Source organism: Crotalus tigris, unplaced genomic scaffold, assembly GCF_016545835.1.
Source record: "Crotalus tigris isolate CLP2741 ecotype Arizona unplaced genomic scaffold, ASM1654583v1 scf7180000019364.2947544272:3078424, whole genome shotgun sequence".
Classification (NCBI taxonomy): domain Eukaryota; kingdom Metazoa; phylum Chordata; class Lepidosauria; order Squamata; family Viperidae; genus Crotalus; species Crotalus tigris.
In genome coordinates, this window is record NW_024097500.1 from 53779 (window position 1) to 75976 (window position 22198).

The following is a 22198-nucleotide window of genomic DNA, read 5'->3' on the forward strand; positions in this document are numbered from 1 at the left end:
CTCAGGGTCAACTCAGCCTTCCATCCTTCCGAGGTTGGTAAAATGAGGACCCAGATTGTTTGGGGGCGATAGGCTGACTTTGTAAACTGCTTAGAGGGGGCTGTAAAGCACTGTGAAGTGGTATATAAGTCTAAGCACTGTAGGGAGAACCTGGGGGGCGGAGTTAAAAGAGGTATTGGCCTGGCATCCCTACATAGCCATAAGTGAACTAAGTATAGCCCCATATCTAACTCCAAGCAGATGCCAACTATTGACAGAAGATTCCTGCGCACAGGCCCTTAGCAATATATCAGCTTAACTGGATCTTCACCTGTGCGCCTTTCACACCCGACACGCCCCAACGCGGGCTCAGTCGGTCCGAAGAAGCTGCTCTTCCTTCAACAGGCTGCCCAGCCCCTCCTCCAAGGTAGACAACCCAGATATTCCCCAATCGAAAATGACTCGGTGGTCAGACCTATCTTTAAATACCTCCCACCCCAGATTAGGTGCTCACTGCAAAGGATGAGACCCCGATGATTGGATTAATCTCGGTGAGCCCGCCATCCTGGGGACCCCAGTGGTAGAGCAAGGCAATCTTTTAGCAGCCCCCCTCCCACCCCCTTGCTGAATTTCTCCAGCCGCCTCTTCCATTAAGGCCACCGAAATACCGAGCTGAGTCAAGACCCCCTCCCCAACCCTAATAAACCAAGCACTTAAAAAAATAATACAAAATAAGCACAGCTTTATCATAGAGGTTAATAAAAAAAGGACTAATGCTTAAATTCTGTATATGCCTTTTACAAAGCAAAAAACCAGAAAGGGGGGGGGGGAAAGCAGCAAAGGAGTCCAACAAAGCAATCTAAAGTCAGAATTTGATCTTTTTTTTTTTTTGTAAAACATTTTGTGTGTGTGTTTTTTTTTTAAATAACGTATTCATGGTTACCAGCCATAGTCATAACAAAAGTTATTCATAATAAAATGTATCTAAAATAACATTTCTATTTCAAACAGGAACCTTGTCTCTCTACTTTTTTTTTTTTTTTTTAAGAAATACAGTAGCTCTGTCTGGTTTGTTTTTCTCATTTTTTTGTCTCGTTTTGTTTTTGTACACTACTCTTCGGTATACACTTTGGAAAAAGGCTTTTCAGACTTCGAACAGCTCTCGTCGGTGTGAGAGGGGAGAGGGGACTCGGCGAGAATTCGGTACCTAAGAACTGGCTGACGCTGGTGGACAGGGGAGGGGCTACAAAGAGACGCTGCCACCCCCAGCAGGGGCACCACGCCCAGCTGAAGGGGGCAGAACCCACAGGACGCCCCCCAGCCCCCTACCTTAGTGGGCAAACTACCCTTGCCCCCCAGTTGTGAAGCCCGCACACCCACCCTCGCTCGTCCTCTCACCCTGCTTACGTGGACCTGCAATCAAGAGGTAAGGCTGGTCTTTGCCAGTCCAGCCCTGCCCCGTCTTTCCTGGCCCTGCCTCCCCGGGGAAAGGCGGGGGGGGGCAGGTAGCAATGTCCTCCCCTCCCTCCTGCAGTAAAGCTATCCGAAACTAGGAAACTGTAAACAAGGCGGCGCAGACCGGCTGGAGATGTGCGAAGGTGGGTGTCCGGCCTGATGCCGCCCCCCCACAACCCTCACCCAAATCTTGTAGCCCACTGGGATGCACCCCCAAAGTCTTTCCTCCCCCCTCCCAGTCCCAATTAGCCACGATGATCCTGGATCACTTGCATGCCAGCATCTGATCAAGTTCTTCCTGGCTTTGCAAATATCACCCTTTCTGCTCCTCAACTTTGCTAAGTACCAGGAAATTGGGTGGAGGGGAACACACACACACACACACACACACACACACACACACACACACGCACCCTCACACACCCTGTCCTCAGGTCCTGCTATGGCCAGTTTGCCCTGGTCCTACCTTCACACTCTCCCTATCACCCCTTTCAACAAAGGAAGACACACAATTACTCAACCCCAACGATTGAACTAGAGAAAAACTCTTGACCAGTTTTGGGAGATGCTGCACAGGTATTCTGACCATTTACCCCCTCCCTGCCCCCCTCCACAACCTGACCTGGGGGGGAGGGAGGTTAGGGAAAGGGAAGAGAGTAAAGAGGGTCTGGAAGCCGTGCCCGGAACTCAAATCAGCTCAACTGAGAATTCGGCTTCTGAAACTGGTGACCTCCGCTCCACCCACCCAAACTGCTTCAACAGAACTAGGCTTAATACTGCCACATTTTTAAAAAAGAAAAAGAACAACAACAACAACAACAAGCCTCACCGGGCAGGAACTGAAGGGGTTCAGAAAAAAATCCCACGCTATTTCTGGGAGAGGCCTAAGCTACTCCGCCCGGTTCCTCAAAGAGCTGGAGGTTGTTTCAAGAGCGTAAAAATGAAAACGAACCCCAATTGTGTGCTGGACACCCCCGTCCTCCCTGGGCCGTTCCCTGGGGTCCCCCTCCCACCCCACTCACCAGTCTCGGTGGAAGCAAGTAATAGAGGCACTTTTAAAATTTTACAAGTCACCTGCTGCACCCTTCCCCTCCTCCTCCCTGCAGAGACCCAAAACTAGCGGTGAAAATGGTTCTTGGTTTGCCAGCCTGTCTCATTCCCCCCCCCAACATCCCCGATACAAGGGGGGGGGGGGTGAACTCTGTTTCTACTCAGGTGTCCTCTTGGATTACCTCCCCTGTTCCTTCCTTACGCAGAAGGGAAGGAGGGAGAGGTAGGCAGGCACTGGAAAGGAGGGAAGGGGGCCGAGAGAGGGAAAACAAATCGGGAAAAAGAATTATACCGGGCCTAATTTAGGCCCCTGCATCTGCACGTTAAACCGGAGAGACCGCCACCTCCCCTGTACATCAAAATATTAAACCAATATCTGAAGTTATAAGAATAATAAAAAATAGAAGAAAAAAAATATTAGAACGCAATAAGATGGTAAAGATTGTAGTGACAGGTTTTTTTCTCCTCTATTCCTCTGGCTGCTAAGGAATGCTGGAGAAAGAGGGATTTTTTTGGGGGGGGGGAGAGGAGGAAAACAAAAAATTATTCAGCTACCCCCGTAGTGACATACCCCTGGGGGAGGGTTTAAAACAAACAAACAAAAAAAGGAATGGGAGGAGAAAAAAAAATAAAACAGCCATCCTAAAGCTTCTCATAATATGCCCGCAGATCCAGCTTGTTCAGATGGTTGAGGTCTTGTCCGTCCCATCTGCAAAAGAGAGGACAGGGGTTAGGGTCACGGGTGTTTTCTAGACACGGGGGTGGGGGGGTGGGCTTTGATGTCCTGGGGATCTTGGAGTCTTCTCAGGTTGGGTATAACCAGGAAATCCCACACAAAGAGAGATTAGAGCAGGGCTGGCCAACCATGGCAACTTTCAGACTTGTGGACTTCAACTCCCAGAATTCCTCAGCCTGGCACATTGGCTGAGGAATTCTGGGAGCTGAATTCCACAAGTCTGAAAGTTGCCAACTTTGAAGAGCGCTGCTGTATTGCTTAGACTTATATCCACTTTTCCTTCAGGAGGTCAAATTGGTGCATGTGGCCCTTCTAAATTTTTGTCCACAATAACTCTGCAAGTAGGCCAAGCTGAGAGAAAGCAGCGGGCAGGACTGCCCTGTCAGACTGCTGACATGGGTGTCGCCCAATCCTTGTTCCAGACCTTAACAAAAATCCCTCCCCCCTCAGGGAAAGCCCAGGGTTCCTTACCGCCCAGCGCGTGCTCCGTCATGCTCAGGCACAGGGACTCCAAGGTGGGGTTGATCTCCAGATCCGTTCCAGGGAGCTGGCAATCTGAGAGGTTGGAGGAAAGATCAGAAGAACCATCAGGCACAGCCGTGGGTGGCTCTGGCGGTCCACAGAGGAGGTGGCACGGCCTGTGGCTGGGGCTTAGGAGCCGTGGTGAAATACAGATGCCGCAAATTTGCTCAAGTCAGGGAGAGGACAGAGGATGGGGGCCGATCCTTAAACATGAGGAGAAAGCCCTTCGCAGACCCTCACCCAAAGACCTAACCCCTCGCTTAAGGAAGGGCTGGTGCTCCAGGGCAAAAATCCCATCCCGAGAGCAGCGTTCCCAAGAGATTCCCCTGCCGCAGGACGAAGACGGACGCCTCCTACGCAGGTGACAGGCGGAGGGGCCGGCTTACTCACCCTGTGGGAACATGAGGATGGCCTGAGGGGAGGTGTGGACGGGCAGCGAGTGGGTCCGCTGGACTGAGCTGCGGTTCTGGCCGGGCATGCTGTTGCTGCCACCGGGATTGGCAAACCAGAGGTTCTACGGGACAGGAAAGAAACTCGTTGGCACAGGATCTCAGAGGCCCTCTCTGGGGAGACTGGCGGTTCAGACACATGAAGTAGGAATAAATAATCTTTCTGAAATGCAAAGCCAAGCATCGATGCCGCAAGAGAATCTCCTCTGTCTCACCCAACCGTAACTCCTTGATCCCAACGGAGTGGTAAGAGTTGGAAAGGACCTTGAGGGTCTTCTAGCCCAACCCCCGGCTCAAGCTGGAGAGCCTAGACCAGGGGTAGGCAACCCTGGCTCTTTTATCATTCCTGCTGGCTCAGGAATTCTGGCAGTTGAAGTCCACCAGCCATAAAAGAGCCAAGGTTGCCTACCCCTGGCCTAGACCATTTCAGACAGGTGGCTGTCTAGTCTTTTCTTAAAAACCTCCAGCGATGGAGCACCTACAACTTCTGTTCCACTGATTGATTGTTCTCACCGTTATGAAATTTCTCCTTAGTTGCATCCGCTGCTTTTTGTTCTGCCCTCAGGGGCTTTGGAGAATAGGTGGACCCCCCTCCCCCCTCCTTTGTGGCAGCCCCTGAGATATTGGAACACGGCTATCCACACCAGAGCTTTCCTGACAGTGAGAAACAAGTCACCAAGGGAACGGCTTCCCTGCAGAAGCCGTGGGCGCTCCATCACTGGGAGTTTTTAAAAAGAGGCCGGACGGCCATTTGCCTCTTGAGCAGGGGGCTGTACTTGAAGCAACAGAAACAGTTCATCCCAGAGACAGGCAACCTGGCTGACAGAGAGGTCTTGGTAGAAGGCGAGAGGCCGTTGACAGAGGCTGCTCCTGTGTGGTGGACCAAGGGCGGTGCAAGGAGAGAGCAGGGGGCGGACTCACTCTGGGGCGGTGGCCGAAGATTCCCCCCCCCCAACCCTCTCCCAGTCAAGGCACCTCTTGACCGGCAGCAATTTTTCCGAGGCATTCTGCCAAATTAAGCCGGATCTTACCTGCCGACCTTGGCTCCCCAGATTTGGGCTGGTCAGACCGTGCCGTGGAGAGACTCCACCGATCCCCACGGGACTCAGGATCCCCATGCGGCTTGGGGGGAGGGCACGGGGGGGCATCTGGAACTGCCTCTGTCCTCGGCGGGCCACTCCCACCCCCACAGATCCAGCTATGGGGAGAGAGTTGGAGCCAAAGGCCCATCTGCAAAAACACAGGAAGTCAATCCTATCGGTGGCCAGACCACCCTGGTGGAGTCTGGAATTCCTCTACCACCCAAAGCGTTGCCACTGGCTGCCCACGGGAGCCCAAGCCATTAAACCAGCTCAGAAGAACGGCCCCTCCCTCAAGGGGCTTGGACCCTTGGATGCCTTCTCTCCCCCGCCCTCCAACACTGCTGACTCCCCCCCATCCCAACCGCAAAGAGCAAAGTGAGCTAACAGACCCCAGCTAGGAGGAGCTGCAGGGAAGCCCCCCCAAATTTCCTCACTCTGAATAGGGATGGGTCAATGAAGCCCCCTCTTTTTAAAAAAGGCCCCAAATTGAGCAGTTTACATTTGCATATTGCAACCTCACAATAGCACAGGGGCACTTGAAGGCTTTTTTGGTTGTTGTTAACTAAAGTGACAGCTTCCCTTAGATATGAAAGCATCGTTCAATGAAAAAAAAATCTCCCTGTCATTTCAAAGCATAAAAGAAAGCCATTTCTATTGTTGAGCTGAATTCACTTTCGCAAGCCATCAGCGGCAAAGCTCATCAGGATTTACGGGTTTAAGCCGGCGGCTTGGGAAATAGTTCCGACAGCGATCTGGTTTCCCACAAAGGATCTCTGAAGTGTCATTTGCGTGGCAGGCTGACACCGCAAACCGACAATGTTGCCCTTCACTTGTCATAATGTTAGCTAGTGCAACAGCTGCTCAGAAAGCTCTGAAAGACTCCGAGTACATTTTTGGAACTGAATTCTGCTCCTGCACAGGTGTCGGTGAGGCTAGGATTGGTTCACGGTCAAGAACGAGGGGGCAAGCAAAGAACCTGCTGGCTTGATGCCATCAAAGCCGATACAAAGAGGAACAGCCAACAACTGAAAGAAGCTGTGCTTGACAGGCTTGCCCACAAAGTCGCCAAGGCTCGGACACAACAGAAGAGTTAAAACTATTAGTATACCTATAAAAGTAGCCCTAGGTCCACACCAGGTCTCTCCAACCTTGGCAACTTTAAGACTTGTGGACTTCAACTCCCAGAATTCCTCTGCCTGGCCGAGGAATTATGGGAGTTGAAGTCCACAAGTCTTGAAGTTGCCAAGGTTGAGGACCCCGATCTACACGGTGTCCATTTCTTAGTCTGGCCAACCTTGCAGGGTTTTCCTTCCTGGTCCACAGAAAAAAGCCCGGAGCTCTCTAACCGGCCTAGAAAGTTCCTTGTGCCCAACTGGACGGCCTGCTCGCATTTCACCCCAATGGTGTCCTGACCTACCCTTTCTGGGGGCGATAGCCTTGCATGTCCAGCACAGCCTTCCTCGGGAATGTACGGAGCAACTTCAGGACCTGCTGCTTCCAGGACAAGAGACGCTTTTTCTGGGTCTCGGTGAAGGCCTGACGGGAGGGGGGTGGAAAGACAGCCATGTTGTGAAAGTAAAGAATCAGCACTCAGACGGCCGATCTCTGGGTGTGTGTGTGTGTGTGTGTCCCGTAACGCCCAGGCCTACCTCGTGCATCAAGCACTTCTCTATCAGTTGGAGGTAACTGGTGATGTTCTCCTCATCCGGCCTGGAGACGAGCAGCTGCGTACACACTGTGAGGGAGGAGGAGGAGAAGGAGGAGGAAATGGTTACAAAGGGGTTCTGGAGAGGTGGAGAAACCAGACCGGTTGGAGTGGCACTGTTTGTCTTGCTTATATGCCACTAAATTCAAGCAACTCCCAAAGGTTTATATCAGAGCTGGTAAACCAGAAGCCAAATTCAACATAAAGGCACAATAAGAAATATCTGAGGGGTCCTTGGTGCTTCCTTAGAGGTTTTCTTGAAGATGTTTCATTACCCAACTAGGTAACATCATCAGTGCACTGACAACCAAGCTCAGAGTGCATGGATGATGTTCATTGGGTCATGATACGTCTGGAAGAAAACCACCAAGCTCAGAGAGCTCCGAAGATCCCGGAGTCCTTTTGCTCTTCCTCCTCTGGATAACATCTGATAACCAGATAACATCAGTGCTACAATGGAGTGGGGGAGGGGGAGGGGGAGGACGAGGACTGTGGGCTCCTTGGGACTCTGAGCTTGTGCTTTTCTTGCAAACGTTTCGTGATCCAACTAGATAACACCCAACAGGGCTAGTAGGAATGGGGCACTGATGATATTATCTAGTTGGATCATGAGACGTCTGGAAGAAAACAACCCGGCTGACAGAGCACCAAGGATCCCACAGTTCACATCTGAGCAACAAATATTCTATCAATAAGAAACATCACCTCATCCATCCTCTAAACTTTGGGAACGTTGAGAGCAGCTGACGAGACAGAGCTTTCCATATGGGGGAAACACACCCACAGCGCAGTCCACACATTCTACTTTTCTTGAAGTTGTCTCCAAAAAAAGTCAGCCTAACCTGTCCTGGTGACTGGGGGACAACCCCCCCCCCCGCCCCAGAGAGCTCACCTTTACCCATCACGCGAGTGAACTGCCCTGCAATGTCCCCTTCGCCGATCGGTGCCGCTCCGGATTCTCCATCGCACGGAGAGCCGGTTGGGGGCGGGAAGGGGTCGTCGGTGGCTTCCTTGCCCTCGGTGCTGTTGCTGCTTTTCTCCAGAGCCAGCTTGGGACCCCCCCTCGGCTCGGCGGCCAATGGCTGGGCCTCCTTGGATGCGGCCGCAGCCTGCAGAGCGTGGAAGGCCTTGATGGGGGTGGTGATGATCTGCTGCAGCTCCTGAAGGGCGTTCCATAAGTTCCCCCCTTCCAAAATGTCCTGGAGAGAAAAAAGGGGGAGGCCAAAACAAAGGAGAAGGGTCCCCTTGGAATTCTGCTGTGCTGGCCGAGAAATTCTGGGAGTTGAAGTCCACATATCTTAACATTTCCGAGTTTGAGAAAAATTGGACTAGACTAGGGGTTTTCAACCCCCTTAAATACCTTTTGTGGCCACGGATCCCCAAGACTTAAGATTTAAATCCTAACGTCTCTTCAAGGCTTCACAGACACCCCCCCCCCGTGACATCACAGCCCCACAGAGGTCTGCGGACCACAGGCTGAGAACCACTGCTCTGAGTCTGAACCACTCACACAAGCCCATGGAATCCCAGGCCCGCTCAACAGCTCCCTCACCTTCTCCAAGGACTTCAGGACGCTCTGCCTTTCGCGCAACTTTTGGATACTTAGGGCAATTTTGTGCCTCGCTCCTTTGGTCACATTCTGTTCGGGGAAGAAGAAGAGAACTGAATTCAGACCTTTCCACGTCTTCAGAGAGGCCCCCGCGACGGTGCATGGCGTCGCAGTGCAAGGACGCCCCTGCGACCAAAGTCACAGGAACTGGAAACAACGCTGGCTCTCCCAGGCACCACCCAAATGCCAGCCTTTCGAACGAGGCAGGGAGCAGACCCCCGTCAGGCAGGGGGCAGCCCCCTTTTCCTTGCTCTCCTCCCTGCCCCGCAGTACCTGCGATTCCAGATGCTGCTCCGTGAGAGTCATCATCTCTTCGTAAGTCATTTGGGAAAAAAGCGCTGCGTATTTGTGGAGACGGAGGCTCTTCAGCCACGAGGGAACATCTGTGGGAAAGGACCGAGGAGTCAAGACCCCCGTGCCCAAAGCCCCCTTTCCTGGAGAAGAGCACCAGGGAAGTGACTACCTGCGGCCCTCCAGCAGAAGCTTCAGGGAGACCCTTTTGGGGTGAAGCAAGAAATATTATTGAGTTGGCCTTCTCCACCCTGGCCGGCTCGGACCTGGGGGGCAGTGATTCGGTCCCCGTCTCCTGCACCTGCCGTACCTTTCATGCCGCTGCCGTCCTCCTGGAAGGAGTTCCGACCACCGGGCTGCTCCTCCGTCTGCTCGCTGCCCGAGGAAGCCACGCTGCTCTGGGGCGAGAGGGGGGCGTGCTCCCCGCCGGAGATGAAGGCCGACCTGGCCCCCATCTCGTCCATGTTCATCCACTCGCTGGGGACCTGCTGGCCCGTGGGGATGAGCGACATGGAGCGCTTCAGCGGGCTGGGGTGGATTTGGCAAGGAAGAGCTGCGAGGAAGAGACGGGAGGAGGGCGCACCGGTCACAAAATTACCACATTCCTCTTATGGGAAAGACATTGTGGTTGGCCCAAGGTTACCCAGCTGGCTTTCGTCCCTAAGGCAGGACTAGAACTCCCAGTCTCCTGGTCTCTAGCCAGGTGCCTTCACCCCCCGACCAAACTGGCTCTCATCTGGAGGAAGAGCTTCTCCGGCAAAGCTGTGCCTCCTCAGCCCAACAAACGGCCAAGGCATTCAGAAAGTCGAACAACAAAAGCTCTAGGTTGGACGGCTGGCACCCAAACTACGAGGTCCAGGGGCCGGAGGGGTCCCCCCAGGTGGAGGTTTCCTAGCTCACAAGCCGGGATCTGAACGTATTTCACAGGAAAGGCTATTTTGATCCGGAAATATGAAACGTTTTCCCAGCTCCTCACACATATCCCAGCCTGGATGGCAACACCCCCATTTACCACCCCCCCCCCGCCCCCAGCAAGGCCTCTCCGAACCTGTGCTGCCCGTGCTGCTCCCAATGCTATTGATGGCCGAGGACACCGAGCCGGCAGGGTGGAAGGACAGGTGCCCGTTTTCCCGTGGTGCCTTCTCCTGCCAGCCGTGCCCCAGATCTCCGAGGCCCGTCTCCACTGGGCCTTGCCAGTCGTCTGAGCCTTGGCGCGAGTGGTAGGCCGTGTCTGGCCGTCCCCTGCCCTGGCTGGAGTAGCCGATGGAAAGGCGCTCCTCCAGATGGTTGAGCCAAAGGGCCAGGGAGCTGCGGTCGTCCACGGTGGTGGCCGGGTGGATGAGGGCGTAGGAGAGCAGCTGCCGGCTCTCTTCAATGAAGAGGTTGCTCTCGATGGAGTAGGCCAGCACCTTCTGCAAAAGCTTCATGTATTCGGACTTGGCGTCTGCGTTGCCAGGCTGGAGGAGGGGCAGGTGGGAGAGGAGCAGGGAGACGACTTTGTCTTTGGGCTCTTGATGCCACTGGTTGATGAGGGCTGGTGGGGAGAAGAAGGAGAGGAGGAGTGACACAAACCGGATGCTTAAGAACAGGAACCACTTTCAGGGTCTGCGAGGGAAGGCCCTAAGCTTGAGGCAGGATCCTTCCTATCAAGGCCTACGTCAGGCCTCGGGAACGATGGCCCACTTAGGACTTGTGACTCAGGAATTCTGGGAGTTGAAGTCCACAAGTCCTAAAAGAGCCATCGTCCCCCACCCCTGGCCTACGAGCCAATCGCTGACTTGCTGCCACAAGAGCGGCGCCTCAAAGGCCCTATCAGACGCCACCCTACCTTTTATATGGTCTTATTTATACATGACTGTTATATTTAACAGTGTGATGCATACACTGCAAACCCCTTCAGCCAAGGAATTTCAGCCGGCAGGATCTGGGACGGGGCTCTCCAAACTAGGCAACTTTACAATTTGTGGACTTCAACTCCCAGAATTCCCCAGCCGGCCTTGCAAATCCCTGCCATTGTTAAGGGAATCATGCAGTCATTAAGCAAGTCTGGCTTCCTTCATTGGCTTTGCTTGTCCGAAGCCGGCTGGGAAGGTTGCAAATTTTGATCACGTGACCGACCCCGGGACAGGGCAACCGTCACCAACACAGGCCAGTTGCCAAGTGCCTGGATTCTGATCACGGATGCTGCAACAGTCGAAAAACGGTCATAAGTCCTTTTTTCCAGTGAAGTTAACTTCAAACGGTCACTAAAGGAATGGTCATAAAGCAAGGATTAGCGGTACCCAAATGGGCAAGCTATCTGGATGCAAACAAAAAGCTAATGAGGAAAAAAGCTCAAACTCCCCCCCCACACACAAAAACCCCACTGACTTACCTGCGCTGTTAGCTTCTGACTCCAGAACATGGATCTCTGTGCAGTCGGCCAGCGAGTGCTCCAGGCACAGCTGCAGAAAGCGGGCTTGGGTGCGAGAGATACGCTTGAGAAGGGACAGCAGGGCGACCGTCTGCTCACATTCGTTCCAGCCTTTGAACCAGCCGGCCAGCATGCCCACCTGATCCCGGAACATCATGATGGCCAGCGCCTTGGCCTTAGCAGCAACGCCCCCACAAAGGGGTCAAGGAAGGTACAGGGAAAGGGGCACCCCTCACATGTTTTCAAGGAGGGGGGCTTAGCACCTAGGCAGCACCACGACACCAATTTTCACACTAACAGGGAAACAGGGTGGCACAGAAGTAGGTCAGAAGCTCCTGGTTCTCTGCAAGCCCTTTGGGATTCCTCTTCTTTGACAGATCCTTTCAGATCTCCCTGTACAAGAGAGAGAGAAATACATAGGATACTCTGGAAATCGCTCCCCATTTCTCTATTACAGTGTTTCTCAACCTTGACAATTTTAAGGCATGTGGACTTCAACTCCCAGAATTCCACAGCCAGCAATGCTGGCTGTGGAATTCTGGGAGTTGAAGTCCACATGCCTTAAAATTGTCAAGGTTGAGAAACACTGCTCTATTATCTAGCACAGGGTGTTCAACCTTGGCCTCGTTAAGACTTGTGGACTTCAACTCCCAGAATTCCCCAGCCAGCTGAGAGTTGAAATCCACTAGTCTTAAGGTGGCCGAGGCTGATCTAGCACATTCCCAAACCGGGAACATGAAACACAGATGTAAAAAGAAAACAGTGTACTTAACAGTACAAATATAAGAACAGTTGCTGGACTTGGGTATGTCTAGTTTGATGAAAGGAAGGAATAGGGGTGACCTGATAGCAGTCTTCCAGTATTTGAGGGGCTGCCCCAAAGAAGAGGAGGGGGTCCCCCTATTCTCCAGAGCATCTCAAGGCAGGACAAGAAGCAACGGAGGGAAACTAATCAAGGAGAGAAGCAACCTGGAACTAAGGAGAAACCTCCTGATAGTGAAGACAATGAAGCAGTGGGACGGCTTCCCTCCAGAGGTTGTGGGTGCTCCATCACTGGAGGTTTTCAAGAACAGACTGGACAGCCATTTGTTTGGAGTGGTATAGAGTGGTCTCCTGCTTGAGCAAGGGGTTAGACTAGATGACCCTCAAGGTCCCTTCCAACTCTGTTATTCTGTTAAGGAGCACCTAAGCCCAGAAACCTGTGTTTTCTTAATTCTTGTGTTAAGCTACATTGGGAATTATTTGCACTGAACAATGAACCTGACGTTCTTCATATTAAAGATGGCTAGTCAGAGAAAAAGCTGGCATGGAATTAGGGAGACGGTGTTTGGATGAGTGTCAAAAAGAATAGAGTGTGAGGACAATCATCCCCGACAAATTGCATTTTGAGATGCTCAATGGAGAGAGTTATGCAAATCATGCAGCCCCAAGAAGCAATATCGTGAAAGCTTTAAATGACTTCTCCAAGACCCCCAAAGGAGACAGAAGCCAGTTGAGATGGATGAATCTAATTAACTGCCAATCAAAGTCAGCCAGCCAGCCAGCGTGCGAACAAACAGAAAATCTGAAATTCTGCAGTCTGGGTTAAGATGCAGGAACTCAAGGCAGGACAAGAGCAATCCAGAAAAGTGTCTATGGAGATTCTCATCAACCAGGCCAGGGTTGTCCCAAAGACGCTTTTTCAAGAGGCAGCTGGACTTTGTCTTTTTTTCCTTGAAGGCATTTCGCTTCTCATCCAAGAAGCTTCTTCAGTTCTTCTCAGAAACTTCTTGGATGAGAGCAAAACATCTTCCAAGGAAAAACCAAGGAAGTCCAGTTGCCTCTTGAAAAAGCACCTTTGGGACAACCCAGAAGAGAGGAAATAATCCATTAAAAACAATACATTCATAAGCCTAGCCCAGCTACCGTTGCCTCTGGACACTGTCCTTGTTCGGACATCCCTGTTTCGGTAGAGGGAGAAGTGGGTTCCAAAACTATACTTCTATTAAAGCAGTTCTACAAACAGAGAGCATCTGCAATTTTTAAATAAAAAAAACGAAAGGGAAAGAATAGACTGAGGAAACGGCTGTCTGGGGCCCTTCTATTCTCTGGGCACTATAATTAAAGATAACTGAAGCAAGCCTACTCCCCAAAGAAAACAACCAGGAGGAGTCTGGAGGGGCAGCGAGGCAGCTGGCCCTAACTGTACCTTCAAAGAGGAAGGCAGCACGCCAAATGCCACCCGCTGCTGTCACACACTCACGGAAAAGAGGCCCTTTGCCACACAGGTAGGAAGTGACCAGGAGCATAGAAGAGGGAAGAGGGGTCCAGCAACAGCACCAAAAAGACAACAAGCCAAAAAATAGTCTAACAGAGAGCGTGACTCCAGGTTAGTTAAACTTGGTGGAAAGAGGATATAGGCAGTCCTCAACTTACGACAACAACTGAGCTAAGCAAAACAGTTGTTAAGTAAGCTTTGGCCTCATTTTATGTTTCTTGCCATAGTTGTTAAGTGAATCACTGCAATTAGTAACACGGTTGTTAAGTGAATCCGGCTTCCCCAATGATTCTGCTTGTCGGAAGGTTGCAAAAGGGGATCACAGGACCCTGGGACACGGCAGCCGTCATAAATAGGAACCAATGGCCAAACGCCCAAATTTTGATCACGTGACCACAGGGATGCTGCAACAGATATAAGTGTGACAATGGTCCTAAGCCACTTTTTTTTTGATGCTGTTATAATTCTCAACAGTCCCTAAATGAATTAAGCCGAGAACAACCTGTGTTTCATTTTGAAACTTCTTGCACATTAAACTTTGACATCTGCTCTCAAGATTTTTGCCCAGAGAAATGTATTTCAGTTATACAAACAAACCAGGACTAGAAACCTAGAATTAGTCAGGTTACAGTGACTCAACTAAGCCGAAATATCCTTTACCAAACACTTGTGGCTATTTCCCCCACTGACTCCAAGAATGCAGGGCTAAGCCTATTTTGCTACCCTAAAACACCCTGCAGAATGTTTAATTGGCGCAAAAGAACACAAAGCAGCTGAGTTGTGGTTACCCTCCGGGCACAATAAGGCATGTTCTCACCCTGCATATCAAAATCAAGGAAACATCACTGCCACAGGTCCAAAAATAGGACTTGTAAACCAGAAAACAACAGGATCCTCCAATTTCACTCCCAGCTTTCCAGTTCAGAAAGTGGATTCAAGAGAAACGACACGGTTTGCACTTGGGGGGCTAATACCACGGAGCACCCGTTTCCAGACCAAAGGAGGCTGGAGAGCTTAATAAAAGGAAGTCTCAAGCAGGCCACTATTGTGATTCCTGCAGATTGCGTTGCTTTCGGATCAAGCAGGGAGGATACAAAGATGGAAAGCATGAAACTTGTTCTGAACAGAGCAAGAGGTCATAATACGGTTAGCTGCCCGCGTGCGATGCACGAGTCCCTATTTTGGATTAAGATGGAAACGTTAATGCCGCCCTCTTTGAGGGAGGAGGATTCCTTGAAGACTTGCACGCATATTCGTTGTGTTGCGGATGCAAAAAGGATATTTAGGTGGGCGAGGAAAAAAACAACAACACTTTGATTGCAGAGCAGTCAGATTTTTTTCTCTAATGTGCCCATTCCGGTGAAGCTTCTAAGGCAAAGCAAGGCTTAATCTTATTCTTCCTAGACAGGCTATCGACTTGCATGGCACAAAACAGAAATGAGAATAACTTTGTCCAAGGCTGCCCAAACTGGACAACTTTAAGACCTGTGGATTTCAACGCCCAGAACTCCCAGGAATTCTGAGGGTTGAAGTCCACAGGTCTTAAGGTTGTCAAGTTTGGACACCCCCGACTTTGACAGTAGACACCTTAAAAGACACGCTGACGTCAAAGAAGAGAGGCAGCAGCAGCTGAGTGGCCCGTTCCTATACAGGCCGTCCTCGACTTACGACAACTGAGCCCAAAATTTCCATTGCTAAGTGAGATATTTAAGTGAGGTTTGCCCCATTTTACGACCTTGCTGGCCATCGTTGTTAAGTCAGTCACTGCAGCTGTTAAGTTGGTGTTAAGTGAATCTGGTTTCCCCTTTGATTTGGCTTGTCAGAAGGTGGCAAAAAGGGGATCACGTGACCCCCCCCAGGACACTGCAACCGTGTCATAAATACAAACCAGTAGCCAAGCGTCTGAATTTTGATCACGTGACCATGGGGATGCTGCAAAGGTCGTTAAGTGTAAAAAATGGCCATAAGTGGCTTTTGTTCAGAGCTGTTGTAACTTCAAAGTCACCAAATGAACTGTTGTAAGTCGAGGACTCCCTGTATACCGCCATTAAAGCTTGCTACACGGCGATCCTTCCGTCGCCTCTCTTGCAAAAACAGACGGAGTTTTAGCTGGCCCGACTTGTCTCTGCACAAACCACGTCCAAAGCACACATACACACACCCATTGTTCTCTATGGCAGCAGCAGCAGCGCTTGCCAGCCAAGAACTATGCAAACGAGCTACGCAGGAGAAGAGCAACAACCTGTCAATCGTGGCTTTTTTGTTCTCACGGTCTGGGACACACAGAACACAAAGTGGAATGACCCACGCTGGGCAAGGAAAGTCAAACGTACAGATATAGATTAGGTGAAACCTGGCTCAAGAGCAGTAACGGTGAGAGGGATCTTGGAATCCTACCGGATGATCACTTAAATGTGAGCCAACCATGGGCGGCAGCAGCCAAAAAAGCCAATGCAATCCCAGGCTGCATCAACAGAGGGATAGAATCAAGATCACGAGAAGTCTTCGTACCGCTTTATGAAGTCTTAGTAAAGCCACACTTGGAATAGGGCACCCAGCTTTGGTCACCATATTATAAAAAAAATGTAGAAATTCTGGAGTGCAGAAAAAAGCAACAAAGATGATCAGAGGATGTAGGCCAAAACATATGAAGAACAGTTGCAGGAATTGGGTTTGTCTAGTCTAGTGAAGAGAAGGACTAGAGGAGACATGATAGCAGTCTTCTTCCAGCATTTGAGAAACAACGGAGGGAAACTAATCAAGGAGAGAAGCAACCTGGAATTAGGGAGAAACTTCCTTACAATGAGGACAATTAACCAGCGGGGCAGCTTCCCTCCAGAAGTTGTGAGTGTTCCATCACTGGAAGTTTTCAAGAAGAGACTGGACAGCCACTTGTCTGAAATGGTGCAGGGTCTCCTGCTTGAGCAGGGAGGTTAGACTAGAAGACCTCCAAGGTCCCTTCCAAGTCTGTTATTCTGTAAATTACTTCATTGCATTAACCAGGGCTTTCTCAGGACCAAAAAAAGCGAGCCATAAATCGCAATTTAGAGCCATTCCCATCTGAAGATCTGAAAGCAGTCCAACATTTTCAAATCAAGGGGCAGGATGGACACCCGGCATCTGATTGAGCGCTCATGGCACAATTTTGTCTTTCAATAGAAGGGCATCTGTCATTGGCAATAAAACAATATAGATATTAAGTAGGACAAGCCTTTCAGCTAAATATAGGCCTCTAGTGTGCCTCACGTAGTCTCAGCCATCACATGCAGTACGGAATTTTGTTCTTATTGACGGAGATCATTAGGACCTGTGCTAAATTTCTAATCTAGTGCAGCTTTCTAGTTCCAGTTTTAAAACCCACAAAAAAAAGAGTAGAATCTCATAAGGCTATTATCTTGTCTTGGCGGGCCTAGTTACAAAGTACTTAATATAAGTTAAGACACCAGAAGATTATTAGGTTCAATCTAAAACACGAATCTGCCCCAATATGCTAAATGATGCACAGCCACAATTAAGTTTTAGGTGAGAACAGGTTACAGGTAGTCCTCAATTTACAACAGTTCATTTAGTGACCATTCAAAGTTACAACTGCATGGAAAAAGTGACATGACTATTTTTCACACTTACCATTTTTGCAGCATCCCCATGATCATGTGACCAAAATTCAGCCGCTTGGCAACTGTTTCCTACTTGTGACTTTTGCTGTGTCCCAAGGTCTTTGGCCCCCTTCTGACAAGCAAAGACAAGGTGGAAGCACGATTCACTTAATAACTGGGTTACTAACTTTTCAACAGCAGTGATTCACTTAACCACTTTGGCAAGGTCGTAAAATGGGACAAAACTCAACAAATGTCTCGCTTAGCAACAGAAAGTTTGGGCTCAATTGTGGTTGTAAGTCGAGGACTCCCTCCATATAGGCTGGGCCACTAACTTATGAACTTAACTGCAAGCAGAATAGCAGCTCTTTCACCTTAAAGGGTTATTCATAAAATGAGTTTTAAAAAAGCCAAAACTGAAGTGTGCCTCCAATTTTACAATGTGGGGTTTTCCCAGCTATCAAAATTTTGCAAAGAACTGACCCAGCTGGATCCTCTTTTCATCATCCATTTCAGGACTCAGGATCAAGAGAGAATCTCTGTACCGATCCCAAGACAGATTAACAAACTTTTTACATCTTGGGGTTACCACCACTTTATCGCCTTTGGAGGTAGCATTTCCAGAAGTTGGAACTTTCTGTTCTGGATCCAGAGACAACCATCAAACATGGGCTAGTCATTTAAAAAAAAAAAAATCCCTCATCAACAAGGAAGAAAGGTCAGAGCATCATTAGTAATTTCATGAAAGAAAACCCGTATCAGAGAGCAAGCAACAAGTAGGTGGTTAAAATGAAGGATGCGGAAGTCTATTAAGCTAGAACAGTTTTACCTCTACAAAGCACCCAGAGCTAAATATGAAGTATTCACTTTGCATTTGGTCTCCACTATCCCAAAGAGGGCTTGAGCCTGTTCTGTTGAGCACCTGGCAGCACAGTGCATGGGCCATACTGAGACAAGGCATCACCACCACGTATGGTCAGAAGCTGGCAAAACAGAATAATGTTTTCCTCAGATGGAGAAGATAAAAACACAGAAACAGAATGGAAGGGACCCTGGAGGTCTTCTAGTCCAGCGCCTTGCCCAAGACAGGAGGCTTTATACCATCCTGGACATATGGTTGTTCAGTCTTCTCTTGAAAGCTTCCAGTGATGGAGCACCCACAACTCCAAGAAGCAAGCTGTTCCACTGATTAACTGTTCCATCAGGAAATTCCTCCTTAATTCTAGGTTGGATTTCTCCTTCATTAAGTTTCCCTCTCTGTCTTCTTGTCCTGCCTTCAGGTGCTTTGGAGAACAGGTTGACCCCCTCAAATATTGGAAGACAGCTATCATGTCACCCCTAATCCTCAGTCCAGGGGTGCTCTTGAAGTTGAACCTGTGAACCCTCCCAATGTGAGCTGAAGTAATTACAGAACTGAAGAAGCTTTTTGCATGATAAGTGAAAGGTTTTTTCAAGGAAAAAAAACCAAGAAAGTCCAGTTGCTTTTGAAAAGCGCCTTTGGGACAACCACAACCTCGATGACTGAGAATCTCCATAGACATTTAACTACAGAATAGTATTTCAGCTCCTAGAGAAGTAACCTGCGAGCAATAATCACGCAGAGCAAGCTGAGTGATAGAACAAAAAAGAAAAGCATCACAAGGCAACAATGTGAGGCAACAATCAACATAAGGACAAAAACAATGAGGCAGCCCATGTAAGGTAAATAAAGGCAAATGTTTCCTGTAAAAGACGCCTAAAGGAAACATCCGAGTGACTTTATAAGTTGTTTATGACACCGTGAAGAAAAGTGGTCCTGGTTCCCCCGTTACCTGAAAGGTCACAGTCAGCCCCCCAAGCTCTTTGCCTGCTCTCATACATTTGAATTTTTAACTTTCAGAAATTGCCAATGCCCCCAGATATATTTGTAGCCTTAGAGGTTTCCCATCTGCGGGAAAGATGGGGGGGTGGAAATAATCCCCAAATCACCTGCAGATGCCTTCAGCAGAAGCCATTTAGACCTGGGAGAAAGCAAAAAAAAACAACCCTTCCTTCCAGAGAAACACTTTTTAAAGGGGGCAAAACCGGTGGACCCGGAAAAGCAGCCGCCTCTTCCTTCAAGGAAGAAGAAATGGAGGTAGTGACAGATTTTATTTTTCTGGGCTCCAAGATCACCTCAGATGGGGACTGCAGCCAAGAAATTAAAAGACGCTTGCTCCTGGGAGGAGGCTATATGGCTAGACAGCATCCTAAAAAGCAGAGACATCACCCTGCCAACAAAAGTGCGTATAGTCCAGGCCATGGTTTTCCCAGTTGCAATGTATGGCTGTGAAAGTTGGACCATAAGAAAGGCTGAACGCAAAAGAATTGAGGCCTTTGAACTATGGTGCTGGAGAAGACTCCTGCGAGTCCCTTGGACTGCAAGGCGTTCAAACCGGTCAGTCCTAGAAGAGATCAACCCCGACTGCTCTTTAGAAGGCCAGATCCTGAAGTTGAAACTCAAATACTTTGGCCACCTAATGAGAAGGAAGGCCTCACTGGAGAAGGGCCTAATGCTGGGAAAGATTGAGGGCAATAGAAGAAGGGGACGACAGAGAATGAGATGGCTGGATGGAGTCACTGAAGCAGTAGTAGGTGTGAATTTAAATGGACTCCAGAAGATGGTAGAGGACAGGAAGACCTGGAGGAACATTGTCCATGGGGTCGCGATGGGTCGGACACGACTTCGCAATTAACAACAACTCCTTCTTGGGGGTGGGGGGAGCAACCGACCGAGCAGAGAGCCCAGCAAATTTACCCGCTTTACTATTAACTCTCATGCTTTCACTTTTAATGCCTAATGTTTTCACGTTTTTCATTCTGCAATTGTTTTTATTCTACCTTTATGGCATTGCAGGCCGCCCAGAGCTGCTTGCTAGTGAGATGGGCAGCATATAAATTTAATAAATTAAATTTGTTTTGGGGGGCTGTCAGGGAAGTGTAGGGGCAGCCCAAAAGCGGAAGGGCTTTTCGGGTCCAGGCAGACCCGGAGGAGCCCCTTCAGCAGAGGACAGGGAGGCAGGCGAGGGGGGGCTCCAGTGCCCAAGGAGGAGGGGGGCCTGATTCATGGGTGGGGGGCACCCACTTCTGGGGGAGCCCTGCCCTCCCCCTCCAGCTGCTCTTCGGCCCCCCCAGAAGGGAAAGTCTGCTTCGAATGGGGGGGGTCTTTATAACAGCCAGGAAACGACCCCCCCCACAACCGTCCAATGAAGGGAGGGCTTCGGTGTCTGGGAAGGGTCTCGGGTCCAGCCCGCCGCTCCCTTCGGGCTGCGATGGGAGGGGCCCCTCCCAAAGCGTGGCTGGGGATGATGGGGCCCGGAGTCACCCTCCGACCGAGCGAGCGGGGGACGGGGCGGGGCCCGCCGAGACCCCGTCCCTCGGGGGCGGAGCCGCCGGCGCTCTCCCAGGACCCCCCGGGAGGGGGGGTGTCCCAGGGTGGGGGTGGGGCTCGGCCGGGTCGCCTCAGATACGCCGCCCTCCCTCCCTCCCCCCCCCGCAGTCCCACTCACCGTCGCCGCGGCCCGGTCCGGCCCCACCGGGGAGACCAAGTTCCACACACGCGCGCGCGCCCCCGCCCGGAGACCCACGTCCAGACATACATCCACGCGCGCGCCCGCTCACACGCTCGCTCGCACGCTCCCGCACGCGCAGGGCAGCTCCAGCCACCACACACTCCGGAGGGGGGGCGCGCGACGTCACAACGCACGGCGACGTGGGGACGCACCCTGGCGAGACGGCGGCACGCACGCCTACACGCACGCCCGGGAGCGCGCGGCCCGGCCCGACCAACCAACCAATCCACCCACTCGCCCTGGTCGCCTAGTTACGTCACTCACCTTGCGCGCCTATTGGCCGGCGCTGCGCCAGCCTTTCCTTTAATCCCTCCTCCGCCGCCGCCAATCCCCCGGACGCTCCTTCGCCAATCGCGACGTTGGGGGTGGGGAGCGCGCGCGGGGAGGGGTTTGTGCGGAAGGTGCTCCCGGGCGGCCAATGAGCTGGCGGGAAATCGAGGCGTGAGGCGGAGAGGGAGAGGGGCGTAGCCTGAGAGTCTCTCAGGAGCGGCCACGCCCCCGCTTCCCGCCCAAATCGCGGTTCTCCCACAGCGGCGGCTGCCAGGAGACTCCCGAGGCCGCCCCCTCCGCTCCCCGCCTCCCTTCGCGGCCTTCGGGTCCAGGCCTTAAGCTTTCGACTCCTGGAGCCCAGACTGACGTTCTCCAATCTGGGTCTTCCCTTGGCTGAGTTCACACAACATGGGAAAACCCAAACCCGAGTTAACCAGGCCTTTGTAGCATTTCGGAATCCCCAGCCAATAAATCCCCTTGCGGCCTAGCGCTTTGTTTGTCAAGTTCAGAGGCTTTAAGACTTCAACTCCCAGAATTCCCCAGCCAGCATGCTATTCCGGGAAATGGCAGTCTGCCTAGCTTCCATTTCAACTGCTCTGTATTGGTTGGGAAATTCTGGGAGTCAAAATTCATTAGTATGCAGGCTGGGGAATTCTGGGAGTTGAAGTCCACCAGTCTTACATTTATACCATTCACCCAACAGGCTTAATTTGTTGTGTGAACCCAGCGATGCAAGACAGGGCCAGAGCATCCCATCCACATGCCTACACATGGAGCTAAACCCTCCATGTGTAGGCATGTGCTGCAATCCTGGAGTGTGTGTGTAGTGATGTTGCTTTCTTCCTCTTCAAGATGGCCCTGCAGATGTGGGGTTTATTGGCCTCCTGCTTGTCTGGTTCATCAACCCACCCAATCTGGGTTTGACTCAGTATGGTGGATTTTCCCCAAGGAAATAGGCATCACTTTGCTTGCTTTTCATTCAGCATGTTTATTTATTTACTTTATAGCCTGAATGTTTATTTATATTAAATAAAAATGAATCAAATTTATATGCTGCCCATCTCACAGATGAGGTGACTTTATTTGTGGGAACCTAGTCAGTTGTGGTTTATTTGGATAATTAAGGATAAAGTGGATTATATTAGCACCAGATGTAGCTAATCCAATCTGTGTAGGTGATTGCCCCGTTATTTC

General features: G+C 50.7%; 1 protein-coding gene across 2 annotated transcripts; it reads right to left on the reverse strand.

Moving 5' to 3' along the window:
* Positions 1-704: 704 nt before the first annotated feature.
* On the reverse strand, positions 705-20900 carry SAMD4B (sterile alpha motif domain containing 4B). 2 transcript variants are annotated; one of them, XM_039361960.1, is made up of 13 exons: positions 20672-20900; positions 11253-11684; positions 9927-10412; positions 9189-9431; positions 8861-8970; positions 8531-8617; positions 7871-8177; positions 6923-7008; positions 6691-6809; positions 5223-5421; positions 4133-4256; positions 3692-3775; positions 705-3193 (listed from the first exon to the last, which is right to left on the reverse strand). In XM_039361960.1, the coding sequence occupies exons 2-13, from the start codon at positions 11446-11448 to the stop codon at positions 3165-3167; spliced, it is 2070 nt and encodes a 689-aa protein (XP_039217894.1). In that variant the 5' UTR covers positions 11449-11684; positions 20672-20900; the 3' UTR covers positions 705-3164. The 2 variants fall into 2 exon arrangements, with proteins under 2 accessions (XP_039217894.1, XP_039217895.1); XM_039361961.1 differs by lacking the exon at positions 20672-20900 and adding an exon at positions 17176-17235.
* Positions 20901-22198: the final 1298 nt, after the last annotated feature.